The sequence below is a fragment of the Anolis carolinensis genome, chromosome 4 (genome assembly GCF_035594765.1).
Source record: "Anolis carolinensis isolate JA03-04 chromosome 4, rAnoCar3.1.pri, whole genome shotgun sequence".
In the NCBI taxonomy this organism is placed as follows: domain Eukaryota; kingdom Metazoa; phylum Chordata; class Lepidosauria; order Squamata; family Dactyloidae; genus Anolis; species Anolis carolinensis.
The window spans coordinates 36,666,328-36,688,768 of NC_085844.1; the positions used below are offsets into that span (position 1 = coordinate 36,666,328).

Below are 22,441 nucleotides of genomic sequence, written 5' to 3' on the forward strand. Positions count from 1 at the left end.
TTGAAAACTATTTCCTATGAGGAGCAGCTTAGGAAGCTGGGTATGTTTGGCCTGGAGAAGGTTAAGAGGAGATATAAAAGGTAAAGATAAAGGTTTCCCCCTGACGTTAGGTCCAGTCATATCTGACTCTGGGGGTTGGTGCTCATCTCCATTTCTAAGCCGAAGAGCCGGCGTTGTCCGTAGACACCTCCAAGGTCATGTGGCCAGCATGACTGCATGGAGCGGCGTTACCTTCCCGCCAGAGTGGTACCTATTGATCTACTCACATTGGCATGTTTTTGAACTGCTAGGTTGGCAGAAGCTGGAGCTAACAGCAAGTGCTCACTCCGCTCCCGGGATTTGAATCTGCAACCTTTAGGTCTGCAAGTTCAGCAGCTCAGTGCTTTAACACACTTCACCACCAGGGCTCAAAAAGAGGAGATATAGCCATGTTTAAATATTTGAAAAGATCTCATACTGAGGAGGGAGCCAGATTATTTTTTGTTCCTCCAGAGACTAGCTAGAACACAGAGCAATTGATACAAACTACAGGAAAAGACATCCCATTCAGACAGTAGAAAAACCATGGCAACTTCCATTTCTATAATTCTAATTTACATTACTGCTGTAACCTGATGGGGAACAATACCACTCCTATGTCATTGTAACATAACAGGTAAAGTTGCTTTTATTTTTATAGATGTATTCTTCTCTAAATGGTAAAGGAGAATGCAAGTAATTAATCTCTCCTTAAATTCAAATCCCAAGTTCCCAATCCATCCTTGGAGTGGCAGGCAAGGGAAGAAGGAGGTCGATAGGTTATCTCTCTGAACTGGACCTCTTCACCTTTAACTGTTTAACTGTTAGTCCCTTATGGGGTTATGGGTGGGATGTAAATATATATAAAGAAGAAGGCAATCATTTCCATTCAGGAGCCAAGAGGCCATTTCCATGCCAGAATTCACAACCCTCATTAGTCAGTCTGGTGGTGGATTGACACATCCCCTCACATGTGCCTTATTTTTAAACTTGTTTGTGCCCTGTTGCAATGTCTCACAGCCACACAGTCTGACTTGCATCATGTTTGGTCCCACCTACTGCCTGCCCAGCTTCTCAATATTCTAAAGGCACGAGACCCCATCTGATCTTGGAAGCTAAGCAGGGTGAACTCTGGTTAGTACTTGGATGGAGGATCATCAATGGACACCAGAGGCTGTAGGCTATATATTAGAGGAAGGAACTGGCAAAACCACCTTTGAGTCTTCCTTGCCTAAGGGCCCCTTCACACAGGACTCCTAATGCAGGAGGACTCGCGGCTTCTTCCCTGTGTGGAACTGGCCAAAGAAAACACTTTGAAAGTCATGGGATTGCCATAAATTGACAGACAACTTAAAAGCATGCATATGTGCACCCACCCACACTCTGTCTAGCCATTTTAGGCACTGTAGGCATAATCAAGTAGTCACTGGAAAAAAAAAACACATTCATTATCCTATTTGTTCCTAATATTCTCCATAGCCCTATCTTTGGACACATCTTTCCTGCATGGTAGGGGGTTGGACTAGATGGCCCATGTGGTCTCTTCCAACTCTATTATTCTATGATTCTATGACATTTACACTGTAGAATTAATGCTGTTTGAAATTATTTTAACTGCCATGGCTCAATGCTATGAAATCACAAGCCATTGGGTTTTATGAGGTCTTTAGCTCTCACTGCCAAATACTGTTGGTGCCTTACCAAACTTTTACACAAAAAATATACAGAGATAATTGAAGGATATCAATGAAAGAACGAGAGCAATTTCTCTCTGTAGTCAGCCATCCTTGCATCCCATTGATGGCTATTTTTAAAAAATCTCCAAATGAGTGTTTGACTAGCTGCATCCTTGACATGATAATTTATGTTGCTGTGTATAGATTGGGCATTCCTTTATCCAGAATTCTGAAATACAAATACTCCAAAATCCAAAACCATGCAATAACTACAGCTTTGCTTTCTGATTACCAAGAAGGGCAGCAGAGAGGTGCCACCATGAGCCAAAAGCAGCAGAAAGGCAAATGGAAGATAAACACATATGTAGTTGTTTGAATTCAATATTCACTGTGTTACTCCCCCCCCCCCCCACAAACATTTCCCCTTTTTCTTTCTGCAGTATCAGTTCATGTTTCTCTTGTCAGTAGCACAAAAAAGTATAGGAGGTATGGCAGTTCCATTAATGCTTATGGAACAGCTACCTGAATTAGGGTCTTTCCATACAACCATATAACCCATAATATAAGGCAGGAAATCCCATAATATCTGCTTTGAACTGGAATATATGGCAGTGTGGACTCAGATAACCCATTTCAAAGCAGATATTGTGGGATTTCCTGCCTTATATTCTGGGTTATATGGCTGTGTGGAAGGGCCCTAAGTAGCATTAGTGCAAGGAGCATCTAGCTCAATGAAGGTTACAACAGTAATGTCTTTTAGAATTAAATAATTGGGAGACGGGACCCAAGTCTAAACATGAAATTCATTTCTGTTTCATATACTCTTCATACACATAACCTGAATGTTATTTTAAACAATATTTTAAATAATTGTGTGCATGAAACAAAGTTTGTATATGCTGAACTATCAGAAGGCAAACCACTCATGTGGACAATATTCTAATATTTTGGAAGTCTGGATGACAGATCTCCAACCTTTATTAAAATATTGCATCTGACATTTATTAAGGGGTGCAAATAATGTTTCTATAAATCATAAAAACTGTGCAGTAGTGATAAGATAGCATGGATGCATCCCAGTGACTCAATAGTCTAACTCTAAATGGAGGCCGCAGGAGCTTAATGAATTCCTTGTGTCACATTATCCATGCTTAAGCACTCAGTCTAAGTGAATACTTGTGGGCAATTACTGTGTGTGTTTTCTAGACCATTACAAGTCTAGAAAAAAATGGTAATGATAAAATGCATTGTATATAAAATGCATATAGTTAGCACAATTTTGTTATTCTTGAGGCATGCTGAGGAGTTTTAGAAGCCAAACTTCCCATTTTCCCTGTTATTATAGCACCACAAAGTCCATTTTAATGATGACTGGTTGGACTAAGATATACAAAAGCAGTCTAACTGCTAACTAACCTAGATAAAGAACTGAAATTACTTGTATTTTACAGTGCCTTTTAAAGCCAGATTACTCTGAAATAAATTCTAATTTTGAGAAAATAATCCCTATAATCTCCAAGTGTCATTTTTAGTAATTTGCATAAAATGGTAATAATTATGCTCAATGCTATTTTTCTTCTGTGCAAATGCTATTATATTCTGACATAACTGCATTGATATAAGAGCACAAAGAGAGATAAAAAAAGAAGTCCTGAATTTATTTTTTGATTGCCCTAGGACATCCCTACAAAACCCTTCTTCCTAGCCTTCCAAATTGTTAGGTCAGAAAGCATATCCACACATTTGGCTTTTATATGCAAACAAGATGTAAAAGCTCATCATTGTAATTCTAAATGCCACTGAAATACGGTTCCTCAGATAGGTCCCCTGTTTGGCCTGAGGCAATGATACACAAACCATGCAAATGCATGTGCTACAAGTGCAGTGTGCTAAATCATGACAACATTCAAGTTTGGACTACAGCCAGTCCTCCACACCTGTGGGTTTAACTTTTGCGGATTTGATTATTAGCAGATTTGACTAATATGGTCTCTCTAAAAATCTTTACATCTTCTAATGTGACCCAATGGTCAACTTCCAGTGAGCCATGCTGGAGGACATAGAGGTTCCTAGAGATGGGTTCTCTAATGGCCCTTAAAGGGAGGCCCTATATCACAGATTCTGATCCCAGGTTTTTTGCTTTAAACTGAATTATATGAGTCCTCACTACCAGGTAATCTGCGATAAACAGAAAACCTGGGATCATATCCTGGAATATAGGCCTGTCTGGAACAGCCTTTCAATTAAAAAGGTAATTTTTAATCCAGTTTTTCTACTTTCGTGGTGGTTCTGCACAACTAACCGCAATCCCCACTAAGGTGGAGGATCTACTGTAGTGCAATAAATATCTGAAGAATAAAGCAGTGCACATCTAAAGCCATGTAGAGATGGAGAAGGTTGACAGTGAAATGCTAAGAACCAGAATGGTTCTTGTATACACGTTCATATTGCTGCTATCTTGTTTTCACAGGCTTTGCATATTAACAAATTCTTTAAAGTGGAATGATAATGCTTTTGTTATCTATTAGTACATCTATACATATTTATATTCCTGCACAAAGTAGGCTTTATAGATTTTTGAAGCACTAAAAATGTTCAGGGATAAGGAATTAACTTAATATATGGGTAGAAATAGTCAGGATTATTTTTTGATAGCACTACAAGAATCACAAAGCATTACATGCCTCAGTGAGATATAACAAGTTTTAAAGATATAGATTTTTGTAGAATTTTATAAATCTGCATAACTTCTTTCACTACATATGATACTGGAACATGAAATAGATAGTCTGTTAAATTTCATAGTGGCAATCCAAGCAAAGGAAGAGAAGTTTGGATTGCCTTTCATCAGACACATTTCTTGCTGATATCGCTCTTGGAGAACAGAGCTAGCTTGATGGGGAAACTAACTTGTTCCCATATCAAAGAATGCTTGGGAGGCAATGTGTATAGTGGTTTAGGGATTGAGATAGGATTTATGGAGACCAGAGTTTGAATCTTCACTCAGCCATGGAAACCCACTGGGTGACCTTAGGTGAGTCACATTCAGACTCAAAGGAAAGCAGCAGCATGTCTCTTCTGAATAAAACTTATCCATGATTGTTGTTGGTTGGAGTCGGATTGAAGACGGAACATAACAGTAACATAGGAGGAACCTTTTGCTCCTTTTCATCCCAGTGGCTGGGGATCCTAATGGGGTGAAATTTATCCTGTCCCATATGGCTTTTTTCTGCACAGTGATTTCATTTGTTGTGCAGATAACATTCTTCAGTTGAGGATATGCCATTGTCTGAACCAACCAACTAACCAACCAAACTAACTAACTAACTAACATACAAACAAAGACCCAGCTGGATTTTCTTGTGCAGAGAAATCCTGAATGACATAAGGTATGTTATCCTTGTTGCAGGTTCCCAGTCACTGAGAATTCCCTTTCCATCACTGGACTGATTCACTTTCAATATTTGTCCCATCACTAGTTTGTGACCTTTCTTCAGAGCAAGCCACTGTAAGTGGGTCCCTTTTGAAGACTGCATGTGCCAATACAGCAAAGTTGACCTTCTAGGCCTCCCCACTTTCAATATCTAACTCTTGTGATCCCTCAGAGGAAGGCATTTATAATGTTATGGGAGTCCAGCCCTGACATCTACTGGGCAACTGTTTGTTTTCATTTTAAAAGCCATCTTACAGCTATGGGCAAAAGTGAAGCTGAATTTAAGAATATTATTCTGAAGCAATGATGGGCAAATTCTAATTGTATGGGAGCAATTCTATTACATATTAAATATCTGTTGCCTCGTGATGGCAGAGAAATGACTTTTCTTCAAGGATATGCCAGCACAACACTCTTTGCCAAATTCTATAAACTGACATAGTTTCAAATATAGCTTGAGTGGCATATGGTATGGTTGCCATCTGATGACCAGTCTACAGAGATATTAATCAGCAAGAAGCTACCGCAGTGATTAAACCTTTAAAAAGTATTCAAATTAATTTGCTGCTGTTGTGGTCCTTCAAGTTTTTTTCTGATTTATGATGACCCCAAGGCAACCCTATTGTGGGGTCTTCTAAGCATAATTTGCTCAGAGAGGGTTTGCCATGGCCACCTTTTCAGGCAGATAGATTGTGCTTTGTCCAAAGTCATCATATTATTCAATTATTGATACTTGCTTTTGAAGTGAACAAAAAAATTATGGATTAGGCCACAAAAAAGCAATCTGATACCACTTTACCAGCATGGCCCTATTCTAGGATTTGTAGTTTCATAATGTACTTGAAATTCTTATTCCAAAGAGCTCCAAGTATCTCACTGAATTATAGTTCCCATGATTCCATCAAACTGCTACAATTGTGGTGTGTGTGGGTACATTCCTGGTTGGTATTTTGGTACCAGTGTTCAATAATGTATTTCTCTGTGCCATTTTTATTGTCTTCAATGCCCACAGTATGCACTTAGAGCTGTTTTGATCATTCTGGTCTTTCCAGGGAACCCTAAGAATCGTAGTTTTTCGGATTATCATTTTTAACAGCCCCCAATTGTATTATTGGAAATACATGCTTTGTTCACAATAAAATGTAATACAATAGTACAATTGCTTTTCCTCTTGATCTTCTCTGTTGGCTTCCTCTTTTTTTGAGTAATTATATTGGACTACCGCTGATTTCTGAGCCTGAATATATTGCACAAGATTTCCCTAGCCTAAAATGATACATTTTAATATATTGGGTTTATGGTTCCGTCCCCTTGATCTGGTCATGTAAGTGTGATTTATTGTTATAATTGTATTATTTTACTTTGTTTAATAATGTGTATTATGTTGTTATGTAATGTTTTTGTTGCTTTTATGACTGTAAACCGCCCTGAGTCCCATCCGGGAGATAGGGCGGTATATAAATAAAGTTTTATTATTATTATTTCCTGGGGAGGAGATGTTACTACTTTGAAATAAATGATAAATATCTTCCAAGATAACATTGGTAGATATTCTTAATGTTGTTTCTAGATATTTTTAATGTGAAATTACTCCTGTTTCAAACTTATTTGAAGTCCTTGATGAATAGTTCTGTGTCTTTTTGTTTTAAAATAAAATTTAAAAATGGTTCCTAGTCCTTTCCTATGAATTGTAGTTCTGTGATGAAGTGATTCTTTAACAAGGAAGGGGATTCTTCTTACTGTAAAAGGCAGTAATCTCTCTGGAGTCACAATCCCTCCAGGGCCACCGCTCAGCAGTGACTGGGGGCATTCTTTGTCAGCTGGGACTGGTGGCTTCTGTGTCTTTGGGCCAATGAATATGTTTTCCAATTCAAGCTGAGATCCCAACTTGTACTGCTTAAAGTGGCAGCTTACTGACCAGTGTCATTCTGGAAACCATCAGCTACCATTGCATGCTGAGTCATGATGAAATTATGGGAAGACAATAATAAGAAAATATTGTGTGTGGGGGGGGGGGGGGGAAGGGTCTGCCACAATATGTAGTTTGGAGAAGTTCTTCTTTGAAGGACCTAGTTAAGGTGCTGAACTTATTGTGGGGTTAATGCTTTGATAACATAAAACTCAGTTGAAAGCTACATCCCTACTGCAGTAGAAGCCAACAGCCACATGGTTTTCTCTCCTTTTCTCTCTTTTGCCCTCTGTTTCTCTCTCATTTCTTTTCAAAATGTAAACACCTTTTCTCACCATATTTCTCCCTTTCTTTCCTGTCTCAAGATGGTGCTGGTGGGTGGAGAAAAATGGATCAATCTTCCCTCTGCCAAGCAGCAGAAAATGACACTACCCCTTTGCATTGAGATAAAAGTGCTTCTGGCAAAAGTGTTCATAGGACATGCTCTTTAATTCAAATGGCTTCCCATAATATGAGCATGTGACTTCTAATGCTATGCAAACTGTATTATAGGTAGATAAAGGTAAAAGTTTTCCCCTGACTTAAGTCTAATCGTGTCCAAATCTGGAGGTTGGTGCTCATCTCCATTTCTAAGATGGAGAGCCGGCATTGTCCATAGACCCCTCCAAGGTCATGTGGCTGGCATGACTGTATGGTGCGCCATTACTTTCACGCCAGAGCGATACCTATTGATTTACTCACATTTACATGTTTTTGAACTGCTAGGTAGGCAGAAGCTGCAGCTAAAAGCGGGAGCTCATCCCCTCTCCCTGGATTCAAACCAGCGACCTTTAGGTCAGCAAGTTCAGCAGCTCAACAGTTTAATCTGCTGTGCCACCAGAGGCTTCGTTGTATTATAGGTAGATTATATTTTAAATATTGATCCATATCCATCCTTGGTTCTTGGCTGATATGTCTTTTCTTTATTTGTCTTTCCTGTGAATATAACTCCATTTCAAAATTGGAATTTCATGTATTGTAAAGTTCCACCATTGTGGAAGTATAATATGTCTACCACCCCCCTTGCCACAGGAATAATCTCTGCCCATTTAACTGCATGACCATTTAGTGGTTGGTGGACACTGGGAAAAAGTTGAGATCACACAGTGTCTCTTTAGACAACATTTGTTACTCAAGGATTATGACTACTATAGGCCATCAGAGTCAAATAAAAGGGCCCAGGATCAAATGAAACCTGAATTTCAGTTAAAAATGAAAATGGCTGATGAACTTTAGGCATAGTACAAAAAAACATGACTCACCAGAAATATAAAAAATGTTTTGAAAAAACTGAAGGTATCAGGAAAAAAGTGGACTACAAAACAGATGGGGTTGACTAGTAAAGGAAGCTGCCACCCTGAGTTTGCAAGACCTGAGAAGAGCTATTAATAACAAAATATTTGGAAGTCTCCTATTCACAGAGCCATCATACTGTAAGTCAAAGTCACCTTGATGGTACATAACAATAACAACAATTGGCATATCATATATTGGAGAGTAGGGGAGGGGTGGCTTTTAAGAAGAAGAACAAGATGGTGTCATATTTATTCACATATATAGATTTTCTTTGAAGGGTAATTGCTTTGAGTTTACATAGAAATAGATTCATTTTGTGTCATTTATCAGCACTAACACAGTATTTTGCCTTCCTGGAAGAATGTATTTTAAGAAGAGTTAAAAATGAAGGAAGGAAAGACACAAATGATGTTAGACTCAGTTGCCAGCATTTCTCACCATTTACTAGGTTGACTAGGGATTCTGGAACATATAGTCCAACAACAATATACATGATTCCTACCCCTGTGAAGACTAATACTGGATAGACCCAGGTTCAGGTTCCTGCTTTTGTCTCTTTCTATACTTTTACTAATCTTCTAGAGCACATGTGTTAAACTCAAGGCCTGTAGGCCAAATCTGGCCCTCCATGTTATTTTACGTGGCCCTCCAAATGCTGGACTACAACTCCTATATTCCTCATCATTAACTAGATCTGATGGGAGTTATGATAAAGAAATACCTGGAGCTTTGGAGTTTGCTCTGCTTGAATTTAGATACAAGACTTGTGCATATGAAGTCTGACTTCAAAATATATTTTAATCTTTCCTCAACCTCAGAGCCAAATAGCACCAACCACTATGTAAAAAAAATTCCTCTGTGTCTATGAATTTCCCATCCATGGATTCAATGGCCCTTTGAAGGCAACCATAAGGCTGATGTGGCCCTTAATGAAAATGAGTTTAACATCTCTGTTCTAGGGTCTTTGGTCTTCCGGGTGCATTTGATAGATTGGTTTTGAAATGGTCACTAAAATACAGTAGCCTCTCAAAATACCTATTCCTGGTAAAGACGAAAATGGCAATTATTAATTTGTAAATGTGGATCAAGATAGCTTTTGTCTTTTGGTCTTTCTTTTAGAGCATGGCAATGAGCTTGGAAAGCTACTTACTTGACTTACTAGGTTAGGATTATTTTCAGATGTCTATTAATTGAGTGGTAGTAGATTAATGGAATAATTGACTTTTCTGGGTGGTGAGGGAAGAGCTCTAAATGCATTTAGGTCAAATTCTGCTCCAAGTTTATTACTAGTATCAGCACTTTTCCATGGAATTCTGTACAAATTGGATGCTGAAGCATTGGGAGAGTTATGGCCTTAGATGTTTCCCCACATCAAGGCTACTAAAATCATACATAAATTGACATGAATACTGTTGGTAGACAGCACACAATCCATTAGCCTGCATCTGTGTAAGACAATAAAAATGGTTGTGTTTTAAAAAAACAATGGAGAGTTATGTTCCATTGGGGATCATTTGTCAAGACTTGGGACCTGAAAGGCAGTAATGGATGGGGACTCAAATTGGAATGGGAAGAGTCAGAATGAATAAAAGCATCCCCATTTATCTCTATCTCTGCCAATCTCTTCTCTCTGTGTATTTCTGATACCATCCTGGCTCCTCCTTTGTTTCTCCCCATTCCTTTCTTCCCAACAGTAGGACAAACCACTCCCTTCAGAGATCTTAGTGGATTGCTTGCAAAGGACTTTTGCAATTTTTCTTAGAGAACCATATCTAATAGGATGGAAATGGTCCTTCCCTAGGCTCTGCACGCAACCATTCTATGCAGATATTCCTGGGAATAAGTTGCATTGTATTGCAAACCATTTGTCAGGCCATACTGAAGTTTTTAATATTTGGAAGAATCTCTAGCCAGTTAAACTGTTTTAAGTTCCATTTATTTAAGTGTGAGAATGCTTAAAATGTTAAATCAGTGGGACTTCAAACATGGGATGAATCTACACTGCAGAATTAATGCAGTTTTACACCACCTTTTCTACCATGGCTCAATGCTATGGAATCATGAGAGCTGCAGTTTTACAAGGTGTTTAGCCTTCTATGGCACAGTGCTGGTGCCTCACTAACTTGGCATGGCATTATAGAATCATAGAGTTGGAAGAGACTTCCTGGGCCATCCAGTCCAACTCACTGTCATGGAGCAAGAAAATTGCATTCAAAGCACCCCTGACAGATGACCCTCCAGCCTCTGCTTAAAAGCCTCCAAAGAAGGAGCCTCAATCACACTCCGGGGCAGAGAGTTCCACTGCTAAACAGCTTTCACAGTGAGTAAGTTCTTCCTAATGTTCAGGTGGAATCTCCTTTTCTGTAGTTTGAAGCCATTGTTCCGCTTCTTAGTCTCCAGGGCAGCAGAAAACAGGCCTGTTCCCTCCTCCCTATGACTTTTCCCTCGCATTTTATATTCTTCTTAAAATAAACTTTCCGTGTTCTGGGATTGTGTATCTGAGATTTATTCAAAAGAACAAAAACCACGACTTTATGGATATTCATAACATGTCCCTAAGCTGTAAGGAGAGGCATCTAATAAATAGAAAATATTGTTGTGTTGCTGTTATTGTTGTTGTTCCATAAACATATGACAAAAAACAACTAGGTTTTGCTACATATTATAGACAATAACATTACAAACTGCCAAAACCAACAACAAAAGGCCAGAGATCAATCAGAAAACTACAAAATAATATTTATCAAATGAACTAGGTTCCCAGTAAATCACAAATCATTAACCTTATTTTTAATACTTTCCTCTTTCATAAACAAAGACAACCTGAACCAGTTACAATAAACACAAACTGATCAAAGGAACACCCCATAAAAACGAGAATAAAGCACTACAATTTAATAAATCAGAATTAGCCCATAGCCATCTTAATTGGTGGATTAAGAGAAATTGATTTTTCCATCTCTGGGTAACTAAGGGCAGCCTTTTCAAAGGGAGTGTTCCAGAACCAGCTTACCACTGTAAATGCTAATGCCTAACTAATGACTTTTACATTAGCACAATCCTGTTCATCCTACAATTTAGAGGGGAAATGGATGATTTTCAGAATCTGACTGCAAGTCATAACACTGAGGTCCAAAATGTAATTTTTTTCAAGTTCTGTAGTGACTCATACCTAACAGTAAGATTCTCTAAACAAAGGGTAACTAACTTTCCAAAAAAGCAGCTAAATTGTTCATCGAATTGTTCCAAAGAACATATGGCGTCTAAATAATAAAAGATGACAGGGTAAAACATTGAAACAGGCATTCCCTGTTGTATTCTGCTTGGTGAGATTTATAAAAGCATCTGTCCAGCTGCACTCATCTCATCCAGCAGTCTGCACCTTCATTGAGCTAGGTTCTTCCCCCTTAGATATAAAAGGGAGTGCACATTTGTATCATCCTATTGACTTGGGGCAAATTCTAGGGGGCCTTTCACACTATATACAGCACTGTGATTTCATCCTATGGAATTCTGGGATTTGTAGTTTAGGAAGGATTTTTAGAGTTCTAGCATCCCACCAAAGCCAGGATTCTTTCTTTCTTTCTATCTAGTTGCAGTAGTTAAGGTGGAATCATAGTGCTACATGTGGTGTATAAACAGGCCCCATTTCTGATCATAGTACAGGAATTAAGTCAATGAACAAAACTTGGTTGAGCTGCAAGGCTCAGAATTCATATTTTCACCACTGAGCTGGTTTTGCTAATCTGTTACATGCATGAAAGAACACTGGCATGTTTCAACAATAATATAAATTTGTTGTGAAGTCTATACTTAGTTCATTGTGTATTAGTAATCCTCTGATATACTGATTTTTCTGTGACACCTTCCTAAAAATACACAAAACAATGAATGACATGAGAGCTCTTTCTCTGTGTTTTCTCCAGAAAATCAGCTTCATCTTCCTGCTTTAAGATATTTTCTGGCAATTTGTATTCCCTATAAAGCCTTTATGCTTTTAACAGCTGCATTAAAGGTCTAAAACTGAACAGACAATACTCTTCCCATCACAATATATGTTCGTAGATAAGACATTGAAACTCAGTGAAGACATAACATGGCAGCCGTACCCTTTTCATCCACATTGTGGGAAGGAAGAAATGGAGGATTATTGTGCAGAATCAGTCTCGTGTACCCAAGCTTGCCAGTTGGCACACAACAGCCATATAGAATTTAAAGAGGAAGAAGAGAAGAAAGGCGCTGATTACAAGGCGAGGCGATTAATGATCTTTGGTTCATTTCAGAAGCATCTTGTATTTGGTTTGGCTGGCAAATTAGTCTTGGTAAGGAAGGGTGGAATAATAGGGTGCCAGGGCTGGATTCATCATTGGGTGCATTTAAGGATCACCACCCACAATTTGCCTGCATTTAAGCTTACATGCTATGGTTCAGACAAGTAAGAGCCATTTTTTCTGGCCATGGCAACAGAATTATGATCAGGAGCCTCCTGCAGAAATAATCAATCACTGACTGCGAGGAGAAGAGAGGAGAAAAATACCAGACCAGCATTGCAGGGCTGGCCAGACTCTTTTGGCTCCTGTCTGACTGACTGCCTTTGCACAAACAGCAATCTCATGCCTTTCTCTTCTGAATAACAAAGCCCTCTCTGCCACCAGGTGAGCATTGTTTCCCAATGGAGGAGAGCACCTTAAGCCCAAAAGAAGTAGGGTGTCCCATGAAAGTCAAGGATCTTTTATGGACTAAGGTAGCAAAATGGGAAGAAATGACCAAGAGGCTGGTCAGCCTCAGGAACAAAGGAAACAGTCAGACTTTGAAGCTGCCAGGCTATTCAGTGCTAATCAAGATGGCCAATTGCTACATTGGGCAGACAAGAGTTCTTTCTTCCACCCTGGACCTTCCACAGATATATAAACCTCCCTTGCCAAGTTTCCAACAGACCTCACAACCTCTGAGGATGCCTGCCATAAATGTGGGCAAAATGTCAGGAGAGAATGCTTCTGGAACATGGCCAGACACCAAAAACTCACAGCAAACCAGTGATTCTGGCCATGAAAGCCTTCGACAACACAATAAAGCTTTTGTTTCCAAAGAGGGAAGTCAAGGGTCTAAATATAATAGTAAGAATAACCAGTGGAAGGGATTTCCCCACAGTGCCCTATGCATAATGGTGTATCTGAAATATGGGTTTTGAACTCTTCCTTGCCGCTCCCAGTTTCCAGACACCTTTTCCCTCCCTTTGTTTGCAAAAAATAGGATTTTTTTTAATCCTTTCAAGGTGTGTGGGTAACCAACCTAGTCCTCTTTGTAACTGCCCCAGGCAATAACCTTTTCCCTACCACAAATACAGTTTGTGTTGTCAAAGGCTTTCATGGCCACAATCACTGTGAGTTTTCCAGGCTGTATGGCCATGGTCTAGAAGCATTTTCTCCTGACATTTTGCCTGCATCTATGGCAGGCATCCTCAGAGGTTGTTAGAACCTAGGCAAGGGGGGGGGGTTATATGTGTGGAATGTCCAGGGTGGGAGAAAGAACTCTTGTTTGATGGAGCCAGGTGTGAATGTTTTAATTGGCCACCTTGATTTGCATTGAGTAGCCTTGCAGCTTCAAAGTCTGGCTGTTCACTGCCTGGGAGAATCCTTTGTTGGGAGGTGTTAGCTGGGCCTGATTGATTCATGTCTGGAATCCCCCTGTTTTCAGAGTGTTGTTCTTTATTTACTGTCGTGGTTTTGAAGTTTTTAAAAATACTTGTAGCCAGATTTTGTTTGCTCCTTTCTGTTGAAATTCCCCACATGCTTGTGGAGTTCAATGTCTTGTCTGTGTTGTCTGACATGGTGGTTGTTAGAGTGGTCCAGCATTTCTGTGTTCTCAAATAAGCCTTTGGCAACACATGGAAGAGATTTCCCCATAGTGTCCCTGTGAATAATACCAAAGGTAGTACCAGTGATGTATATGAGTTTTGATCTCTTCCTTGTCTCGCCAGACATCTTCCCTCCCCCCTTTTTTGTAAAAAAAAAATTATTGGATTTTACCAATAATCCCTTCAAGGTGTGTGGGTAACCAACCCAGTCCTCTTTGTAACTGCCCCGGGCAATAACCTTTTATCAGGTTTATTGCAGATTCAGGAGGAAAACTCCCGCCTAGTGAGATAGAAACAGGAAAGGAAAAACAAGGCTGAGAAATCGAGGGGATGCCAGCCATTGTCTTCTTCCAGGGGGCATTTTCTGATCTGAGATTCATTTGCCCCCTTGGGGTAAATCTCAAAGGCTGCTGGGGGGTCTGAGCTGTCACTCCGACTCCGGAGGAGGCCTTGGGGACGCCGCAAAGGTCCTTTTCTGGAGGGAGAGAGAGAGAGGGAAAGAGGCAGAGAGAGGAAGGGAGGGAGGCAGGGGTGTGGCTGCTGCCAGGAGCCTGCACCAAGGGAGGGAGGGAGAGAGGGAGAGGGGAAAAACCCCAACTTTCCCTCTATCCAGACAAAATAACCATTAAATCGCGGCTGGGCTCCGAAGCAGGGTGGATGGGGAGATATACAAAGGGGTGGGGTCCTTATAGGGATGGAAAGGAGGAGGAAGAGGTCCCAAAGCCGGTGACCTACTTCGGGGGTCTCTTGAGCTGCATCCTTCTCCAGGTGGTGCAAGATCAAGGCGGAGGGAGGAGAAAGGACACCAAGAAAGGAGCCCAAACAAACCATCAAGATGAATGACGGATAATAGAACGAGAATAAGAGCCCTAACACTCTGGCAGAGAGGAGAAAGGAGGGTTTTCTTGGCTGCCCCGCAGTCGAAAGGGCGTGTGTGTGTGTGTGGACTTTCCTGGCGTGGCTGGAGGAAGGCGTTGGCTCTGCATTGTGCGGGGCGGATGCTGCTGCTGCTGCTGCTGTGAAAGTAAGGGTGGCGTGGCGTGGCGTGGCGTGGGGCGGCGCAATCTCTGCCGCAGGTGCGCCTCGGTCGGAAACGCCCGGCGCCACGGACACAAAGGAAGCCCACGCCGCCCACTCCCCACCCGACACGGAAAGAAACAAACAAACAACACCCAACACCTGCCCTAACCATCCATATTTCTTTCTCCCTTTTTGCGGACACAAAGGAACTGTAAGGCGGGCACTCTTCTTCTCACAAATCCCCTTTTGCTTCTCGCAAAAAACCCCACGTTTCTAGTATTTCATGCCCTTCTCCTTGGTATCCACCTGCTCAGCTTTGCGGGAGGCACTGCTGCAGGATTTGGGGCCCTTCTGGGAAACGGTGCCACGGAAACCATAACCCTACTCCCCCCCACCAAAAAAACCCACAACCAGAAAAGGAGGACAAGATTTTTTTTGTGCTATTGAAGGCTTTAATGGCCAGAATCACTGGGTTGCTGTGAGTTGTTTTCCGGGCTGTACAGCCATATTCCAGAAGCACAGTACATTATTTGAGAACACAGACATGCTGGACCTCTCTAACAAACACCATGTCAGACCACACAGAAAAGCCATTGAAATCCACAAGCATGTGGGCAGTTTCAACAGAAAGGAGGAAACTAGGAAAATGAACAAAATCTGGCTACCAGTATTTTAAAAAACTCTAGAATCAGGACGATAAATAAAGAACAACACCTAAAAACAGAGGAATACCATACATGAAACATTGAGGGCCAGCTAACACCTCCGAACAAAGGATTCCCCCAGGCAGGAATGAAGCTTGTGAGGCCATTAATGCTAATCAAGGTGATTAATTGCAACATTCACACTTGCCTCTAACAGACAAGAGTTCTTTCTCCCACCCTGGACCTTCCACAGATATATAAACCTCTCTTGCCTAGTTTCCAACATACCTCACAACCTCTATGGATGCCTGTCATAAATGTCAGGAGAGAAAGCTTCTGGAACATGGCCATACAGCCCGTTCCAGAACCCAGTGTTTTGCTTTTGCTTTGTGTATGGCAGAGGTGGGAAAGGTAACCAATCTACAAGGTAGAACCTATTTCATTGCCACATGCCCATCGTTCTAGTTATCACTGCAGGTCTCTAGAAGAGTGTTGTTTACTAAATGAAGCCCTGGACAAGGATTTAGTGCTAAACGATCCATTCAAATTGCAAAATCACTCCCAAAGAATCCCTTTAAGGTGTCTCCCAAGCTTAAGAGTTCGAATTATTATCCAGCGATTTTGCTTCTGCGTTAAAATAACAACAAAGCTAAGTGATCCAATAATCGTAATGAAGATGACAGTGGGAAAATGAATGTGCGCTCTCCTCCTTGTTGCCTGAATGCAGCACCAAGGACAGCGGGAGGCTGGCACTCAAGAAATGCGGCAGTCAAGCCAGGCTGGATGGTGCAAGACGAAGGCGACAAGACCCGCTCGGTCCTTACCCATCGCAGTTTTCGCCATGGTCGGGTGTGGGGTGCGGATGCTGCTCCGAGGGGCGAAGGCAGAGAGAGAGGTCGGTCCGGCGACGGCAGAGGAGAGAGCGAGAGAGAGAGAGAGAGAAAGAGAGAGAGAGAGAAGGAAGGAAGGGGCGGCGAGCGAGCAGACTAAGGCACTGAGTCAGCACAGAGGGCTGAGCGAAAGCAGGAGCCCCAGGCAGGAGCCGGAATAATGATCACTCCTCAAGCCAAGCAGATTGGCTCCAGAGCTCCCCTGACATGACTCCTGCAGAGCCGGAATCTGCCAGAATTAAATATTGATCTGCCCCTGGTGCCCAAGTATAAAGGGCCAGGACGCAGTTTGAAGTGGGAATGGGCTCCGGACGGTGGCTTCCCCCCTTGACTTGGGCTTGGGTAGTACATTCCATGTCAAATGCTCAACGCCTGGCATGAAAAGCCCATTGGTCTTGAAAACTCTAGCTGTTGCCATCTGTAAAACATGCAGGGAGGGCGGTTGAACATGCTTTGTGGTACTAATAAGGCAAAGCAGGGGGAGAAAATGTATACATATATTAGATATACATGCAGGTAAACACACTTTGTTCCCCTGCCTTGTCTAAAGGAAGATATATATATTCCTTTATGCAGGGATGGCATCTTTGTGGTACCAATAAGACAAGCCAGGGAGAGAAAGTGTGTGTTCATGTATAATAATAAAACTTTATTTATTTACCACCCTATCTCCCGGATGGGACTCAGGGCGGTTTACAGTCATAAAAGCAACACAACATTACATAACGACATAACACACATTATTAAACAAGGTAAAATAATACAATTATAACAATAAATCACACTTACATGACCAGATCAAGGGGACATATATGCACACTTTTGCCTAAAACATGCAGGGGGGGCGGTTGAACATGCTCTGTGGTACTAATAAGACAAGCCAGGGAGAGAAAGTGTGTGTTCATGTATATATACACATATATGCACATTTTCTCACTTTGCCTTGTCTTATTAGTACCACAAAGCATGTTCAACCACCCTCCTCGCATGTTTTAAATGTATATCTATTTCTATCTATACACACATACACATGCACATACATACATTTATTTATTTTATTTTATTTACCCTATTTATATCCCACCTTTCTCAACCCTGAAGGGGACTCAAGGTGGCTTCACACATAGGCAACTATTCAATCCCATAAACAACATATAGTTAAAACATTTGAATTAGGAATTAAAATTAATACACATTAAAACATTTAAAAACACTGCATTCACTGTTAAAAATCATGCCGCCCACAATCATAATCTGGAGCCATTTCAGTAGTCATTGCACATAATCCATATCTATTATTGTGCTATAGTTATTTTGCAAAGGCTTGATCCCAAAACCACATTTTCACTTTCCTTCTGAAGGCCTTGAGGGAGGGGGGCTATATATATATATATATATATATATATATATATATATATATATATATATATATATATGTGTGTGTGTGTGTGTGTGTGTGTGTGTGTGTGTGTACACACACACTTATTTCACACTGCATCCAATGTTGTATCCATTCATATTTGGGGTTTCTGTCTTTGTATTTGCATGTCTGCCTTTGAGTGAGGCCTTTTGTACAAAGAGTCACTGACTCTTGAGTAGACATTACAGGATCTCAGTATATCAATGCACCATCTCATTTCATGACTTTTTTCCTCAACCCCATCTTGGTAGACATAACATGGCAGGCAAAGAAGCATGGTAAGAAAAGACATTTGGAGGTTTGCTATCCACAACACAGAACAGTCCGTCAGGTGACGTATGATGAGTTTTCAGGTTAATATTGACAATTTCATTCATCCATGTATTCCTTTGATGCTTATAAAAGAGGGTGAATTTTTTAAAAAATAAATAAAACCAAGGTCAGTAAAAGAACCAGGTGATTTCTTTACTACACAGTGACAACAATGAAAGATATATTTTATTGAGACATAAACTTAATGATAGAAAAAAAATTAACATTGTATGTAATTGACCTATCCTCCATTTTACTAATGTGCAGAAACTATGAGCTTGGAGGCGTTGTGTTAATAATAGTTTTTAAAAAGAAAGAAGGAAAATGGTAAGTGCTCCCCTGCAATTTAATCCTGTCATAAATTAAAGGGCAGTTGTTGCTGACTTTTTTCACCATTCAAGCCCTGCACAGTAAGACAATGAAAGCGACAAGCAGAAGACTAGCAAAATATACATGTACATATAAGCTATGTAGTCATTATAATATGAATTGCAGGTATAATGTATTTGAACTGGTCCAGGTATAATGTGTTTGAATTGGCTTCTTTCTCTTTAACACACACATTTGTATAACTGCTGTGAATAATCTGAATTCAGTTTCTGCTCTTATGTCCTTCTGTAGTTCAGTGAATGAGAAAGATCTGTTGCCACAATCAAACATGGATGTAATTTCAGTATGGGTCTATGGCCACAGTTATTGTTGTGGAGGTGGTGTATCTTTCAACAGCTTTAAGCGGACTTGGAAAACACGAACATAGTCTTAGGAGGGGATTTTAATGGGAGGATGGGAAAATCAAATGAGGATCTAGCGCAGCATTTTGGGCTTTATCTAGAGAACCAGTTCTCGCTTGGCAGAAACTCAAGAGACGTGAGAATTAATAAGAATGGGCTGGAATTATTCTTACTAGCCTATAAGCATTTTTTATTAATTATGAATGGTAGCTATTTAGAGGAGTCATCTGGTCTATACACTTACCACTCAGCAAGACGGGGAAGTGTTCTAGATTACTTTATAATCTCAACTGGGTTGTTACCAGCAGTTAAAACCTTTAAAGTGGACATGCGCCCAGAAAGTGACCATCACCCAATCAAATTACTTATAAAAACAGAAGTAGAGCAGGACAGTGCGTCAAATAATTATCCGCTGGACCTGGTCTCCACGGGTCCCAGACGACTCAAATGGTCAGGGCCCATGTGCGAAAAGATGTTAGACCTACTTACCGGACCGACTCTCGAAACTTGTAGAGACAAGATACTCAAAAGCACTATCGACCCAATAGAAGGTTATCAACAAATTATTACCTCCCTCAAACCCCATCTGATTCACTCAGATCCAGCTAAAGACATCAAGCACAGCAAAGGAAGTTGGTTCGATGCAGAATGCAGGAGCCAAAAAAAGACCCTGGTCCGGGCCATTAGAGCAGCCAATAAAAATGGGACCGAACAATCCTATAAAAGTCTGAGTGTAATCCGTTCACAGTATAAATCCCTACTAAAAAAGAAGAAATTCGAATTCAACAGGCAAAATTGGTGCAAACTGGACCTGGCAATTAGGCAAAAGGATGAGGGCAAATTCTGGAACATGGTACATTCTGGGCTAAGGTCCATGCAACCCCACTTAGATTCCCAAATTTCAGCTCCTACATGGGAAGCCTATTTTGGAGAGGTATTTGACGACCCGGAGGCAGCGGGAGAGGTATCCGAACCTTTTGACGCTTCTGCTTGGCCACCAGTTTCTTCTGAGGAAATGGAAGGCCTACTTCAAAAATTAAAAGCTGGAAAAGCTCCAGGAGAGGACATGCTCCCCCCAGAACTGTTCAAATGTAACATCTCCTGGTGGGCCCCCATCTTGGCCAAACTGTTCACACATATCAACCAGACAGGAATCATTCCGAGCGGGTGGAAAACCAGTATAATTGTTCCACTATATAAAAAAGGTAATAGGACGGACCCCCACAATTATAGACCAATTAGTCTGTTGGATGTAGTATCAAAAATCTATGGTAGCTTTCTGTTAAACAAATTACAGAGTTGGGCGGAGGAAAATAATATTATTGCGGAAGAACAGGCTGGATTCCGTCAAGGCAGAAGCACAATAGATCAATGCTTTGTGCTGTCGCACTTAATCCAAAATAGTCTGAGGAAACCAAAGGGTTGCCTTTACACAGCATTTGTGGATTTCACCTCAGCTTTTGATTTAATTGATAGACAACGTCTGTGGGCAAAGTTGGCAAAAACGAATGTGGACAGACGACTGCTGTTATTATTGCACCAGCTATACTCGGGAACTGATCTAAGAGTGAGGTTAGGGCTATCAGGCAAGCTATCGAACAACATTGAAACCAAAAGAGGAGTGAGGCAAGGCTGCTTGCTTGCACCTTTTTTGTTTATCTTCTACGTGAATAACTTAGTGGCCGAGTTGAGCTCTCCTGAATATTTTCCCCCAGCAGTAGGTAACAGGAGAATCCAAATCCTATTATATGCGGATGATATGGTGCTACTCTCATCGACGCAAATAGGTCTCAGGAGACTTTTGAGGTCACTAAGTAGGATTTGTAAACAAGAGAAGCTGACAATCAATCACTCAAAAACCAAAGTGATGGTATTCTCCAAAAGGAAGCAAAGTCACACCTGGAAATTGGATGGTCACTCAATAGAGCAGTGTGATAGTTTTAAATATCTGGGCTTACACTTCGCATACAACGGTAAATGGAAGAACCATATAGAGGCAGCCAAATTATCTGCCTGGAGGTCAGCGAAAGCAATCCTAGCCTTTGGAAAAACAAAGGGAGGTTCACTGGTTTGTCCCACAGTAAAGATTTTTGCCGCTAAAATTTTACCCCAACTGTTATATGGAGCGGAAATTTGGGGGCAAGGTAACACAGAACAGGTTGAATGCATCCAGAACAAGTTTGCAAGAGCTCTTTTAGCCCTTCCCTCGGGGACCCCAGCCGCCTTGTTAAGACTGGAATTAGATCTTCCCTCACTCAAGGCCAGAATGCACAAGCTAAACATCTCGTATGGGAAGAGATTGCTAGGAATGGAGGAGGAGAGCATAGCAAAGCAATGCTTGAGGGAACAGTTTAAACGGGGAGGTTGGGTGCAATCCTGGCTAGTCTTGCTCCATCAATATTTTGACGGGTCAATAACAACTTTAATGCAGCTAGACAAGAAGGCGATTAGGGACAATATCTTTGAGAAGGATGCAGCCGACAATTTAGAGATTAGTAAAAAGCAAAGTTTTTCTATATGGTATCCCAGACTAAAGAGTGACCAATACTGCCAACAATACCTTCAAGACCTAACGTCAGCTGAGTTGAGGAAAGCCTTTACAGCCCTGCGTTTCCAAACAATGCCCTCAAACTGGCTAGAAGGGAGATACAGAGGGATCCCTCATGCCCAAAGGCTTTGCATTTGTGGCGCCGGGGAAAAAGAAGATCTAACTCACTATCTATTGCACTGCCCTTTGTATAATGATCCCAGAAAAAATCTCCTGGGAACACTCCTTGAAGAAAGGGCAGCATGGCAAGAATCTGCCGTGATTGGTGCCTTACTAGCAGATTATGATAAAAATATAACACTAAAAGTAGCTACATTTGCAATCGCTGCCCAAAAGATCAGAGATAGAGTAGCAAAAACCTCGCCGGAGACCAGATAGGGAAAGGGAGATGGTTAAGGAGGTCACAGACTAGACGCTGTTATTGCTAGGTTTCTGCCAGCAAAATTTTAATGTACTAGTTTTTAAATCTTGAACGGGTTTTGCTTTACATTGGAATGTGTTTATAAAGGTTGTATGTTATTGATGTCATGGCCTATGGCTAGTGCAATAAACTTTATTGATTGATTGAACAGCTTTAAGTAGGTGACCTTAAGAGGAAAGTACAATGGAGAATTTTGGAAATATTTGTTTGAGACGTGGGAGTGGGTA

The 22,441-nt window shown here is 40.9% G+C and overlaps 1 protein-coding gene across 1 annotated transcript in view; it reads right to left on the reverse strand.

Moving 5' to 3' along the window:
* Nucleotides 1-16,983, reverse strand: part of stmn2 (stathmin 2) — a 33,710-nt gene extending 16,727 nt beyond the window's left edge. The window contains exon 1 of the mRNA XM_003219556.4: nt 16,717-16,983. Coding sequence (XP_003219604.2) covers nt 16,717-16,735 — 19 coding nt within the window. The 5' untranslated portion in view covers nt 16,736-16,983. The remainder of the gene's footprint in view (nt 1-16,716) is intronic.
* Between the last annotated feature and the right edge of the window lie 5,458 nt (nt 16,984-22,441).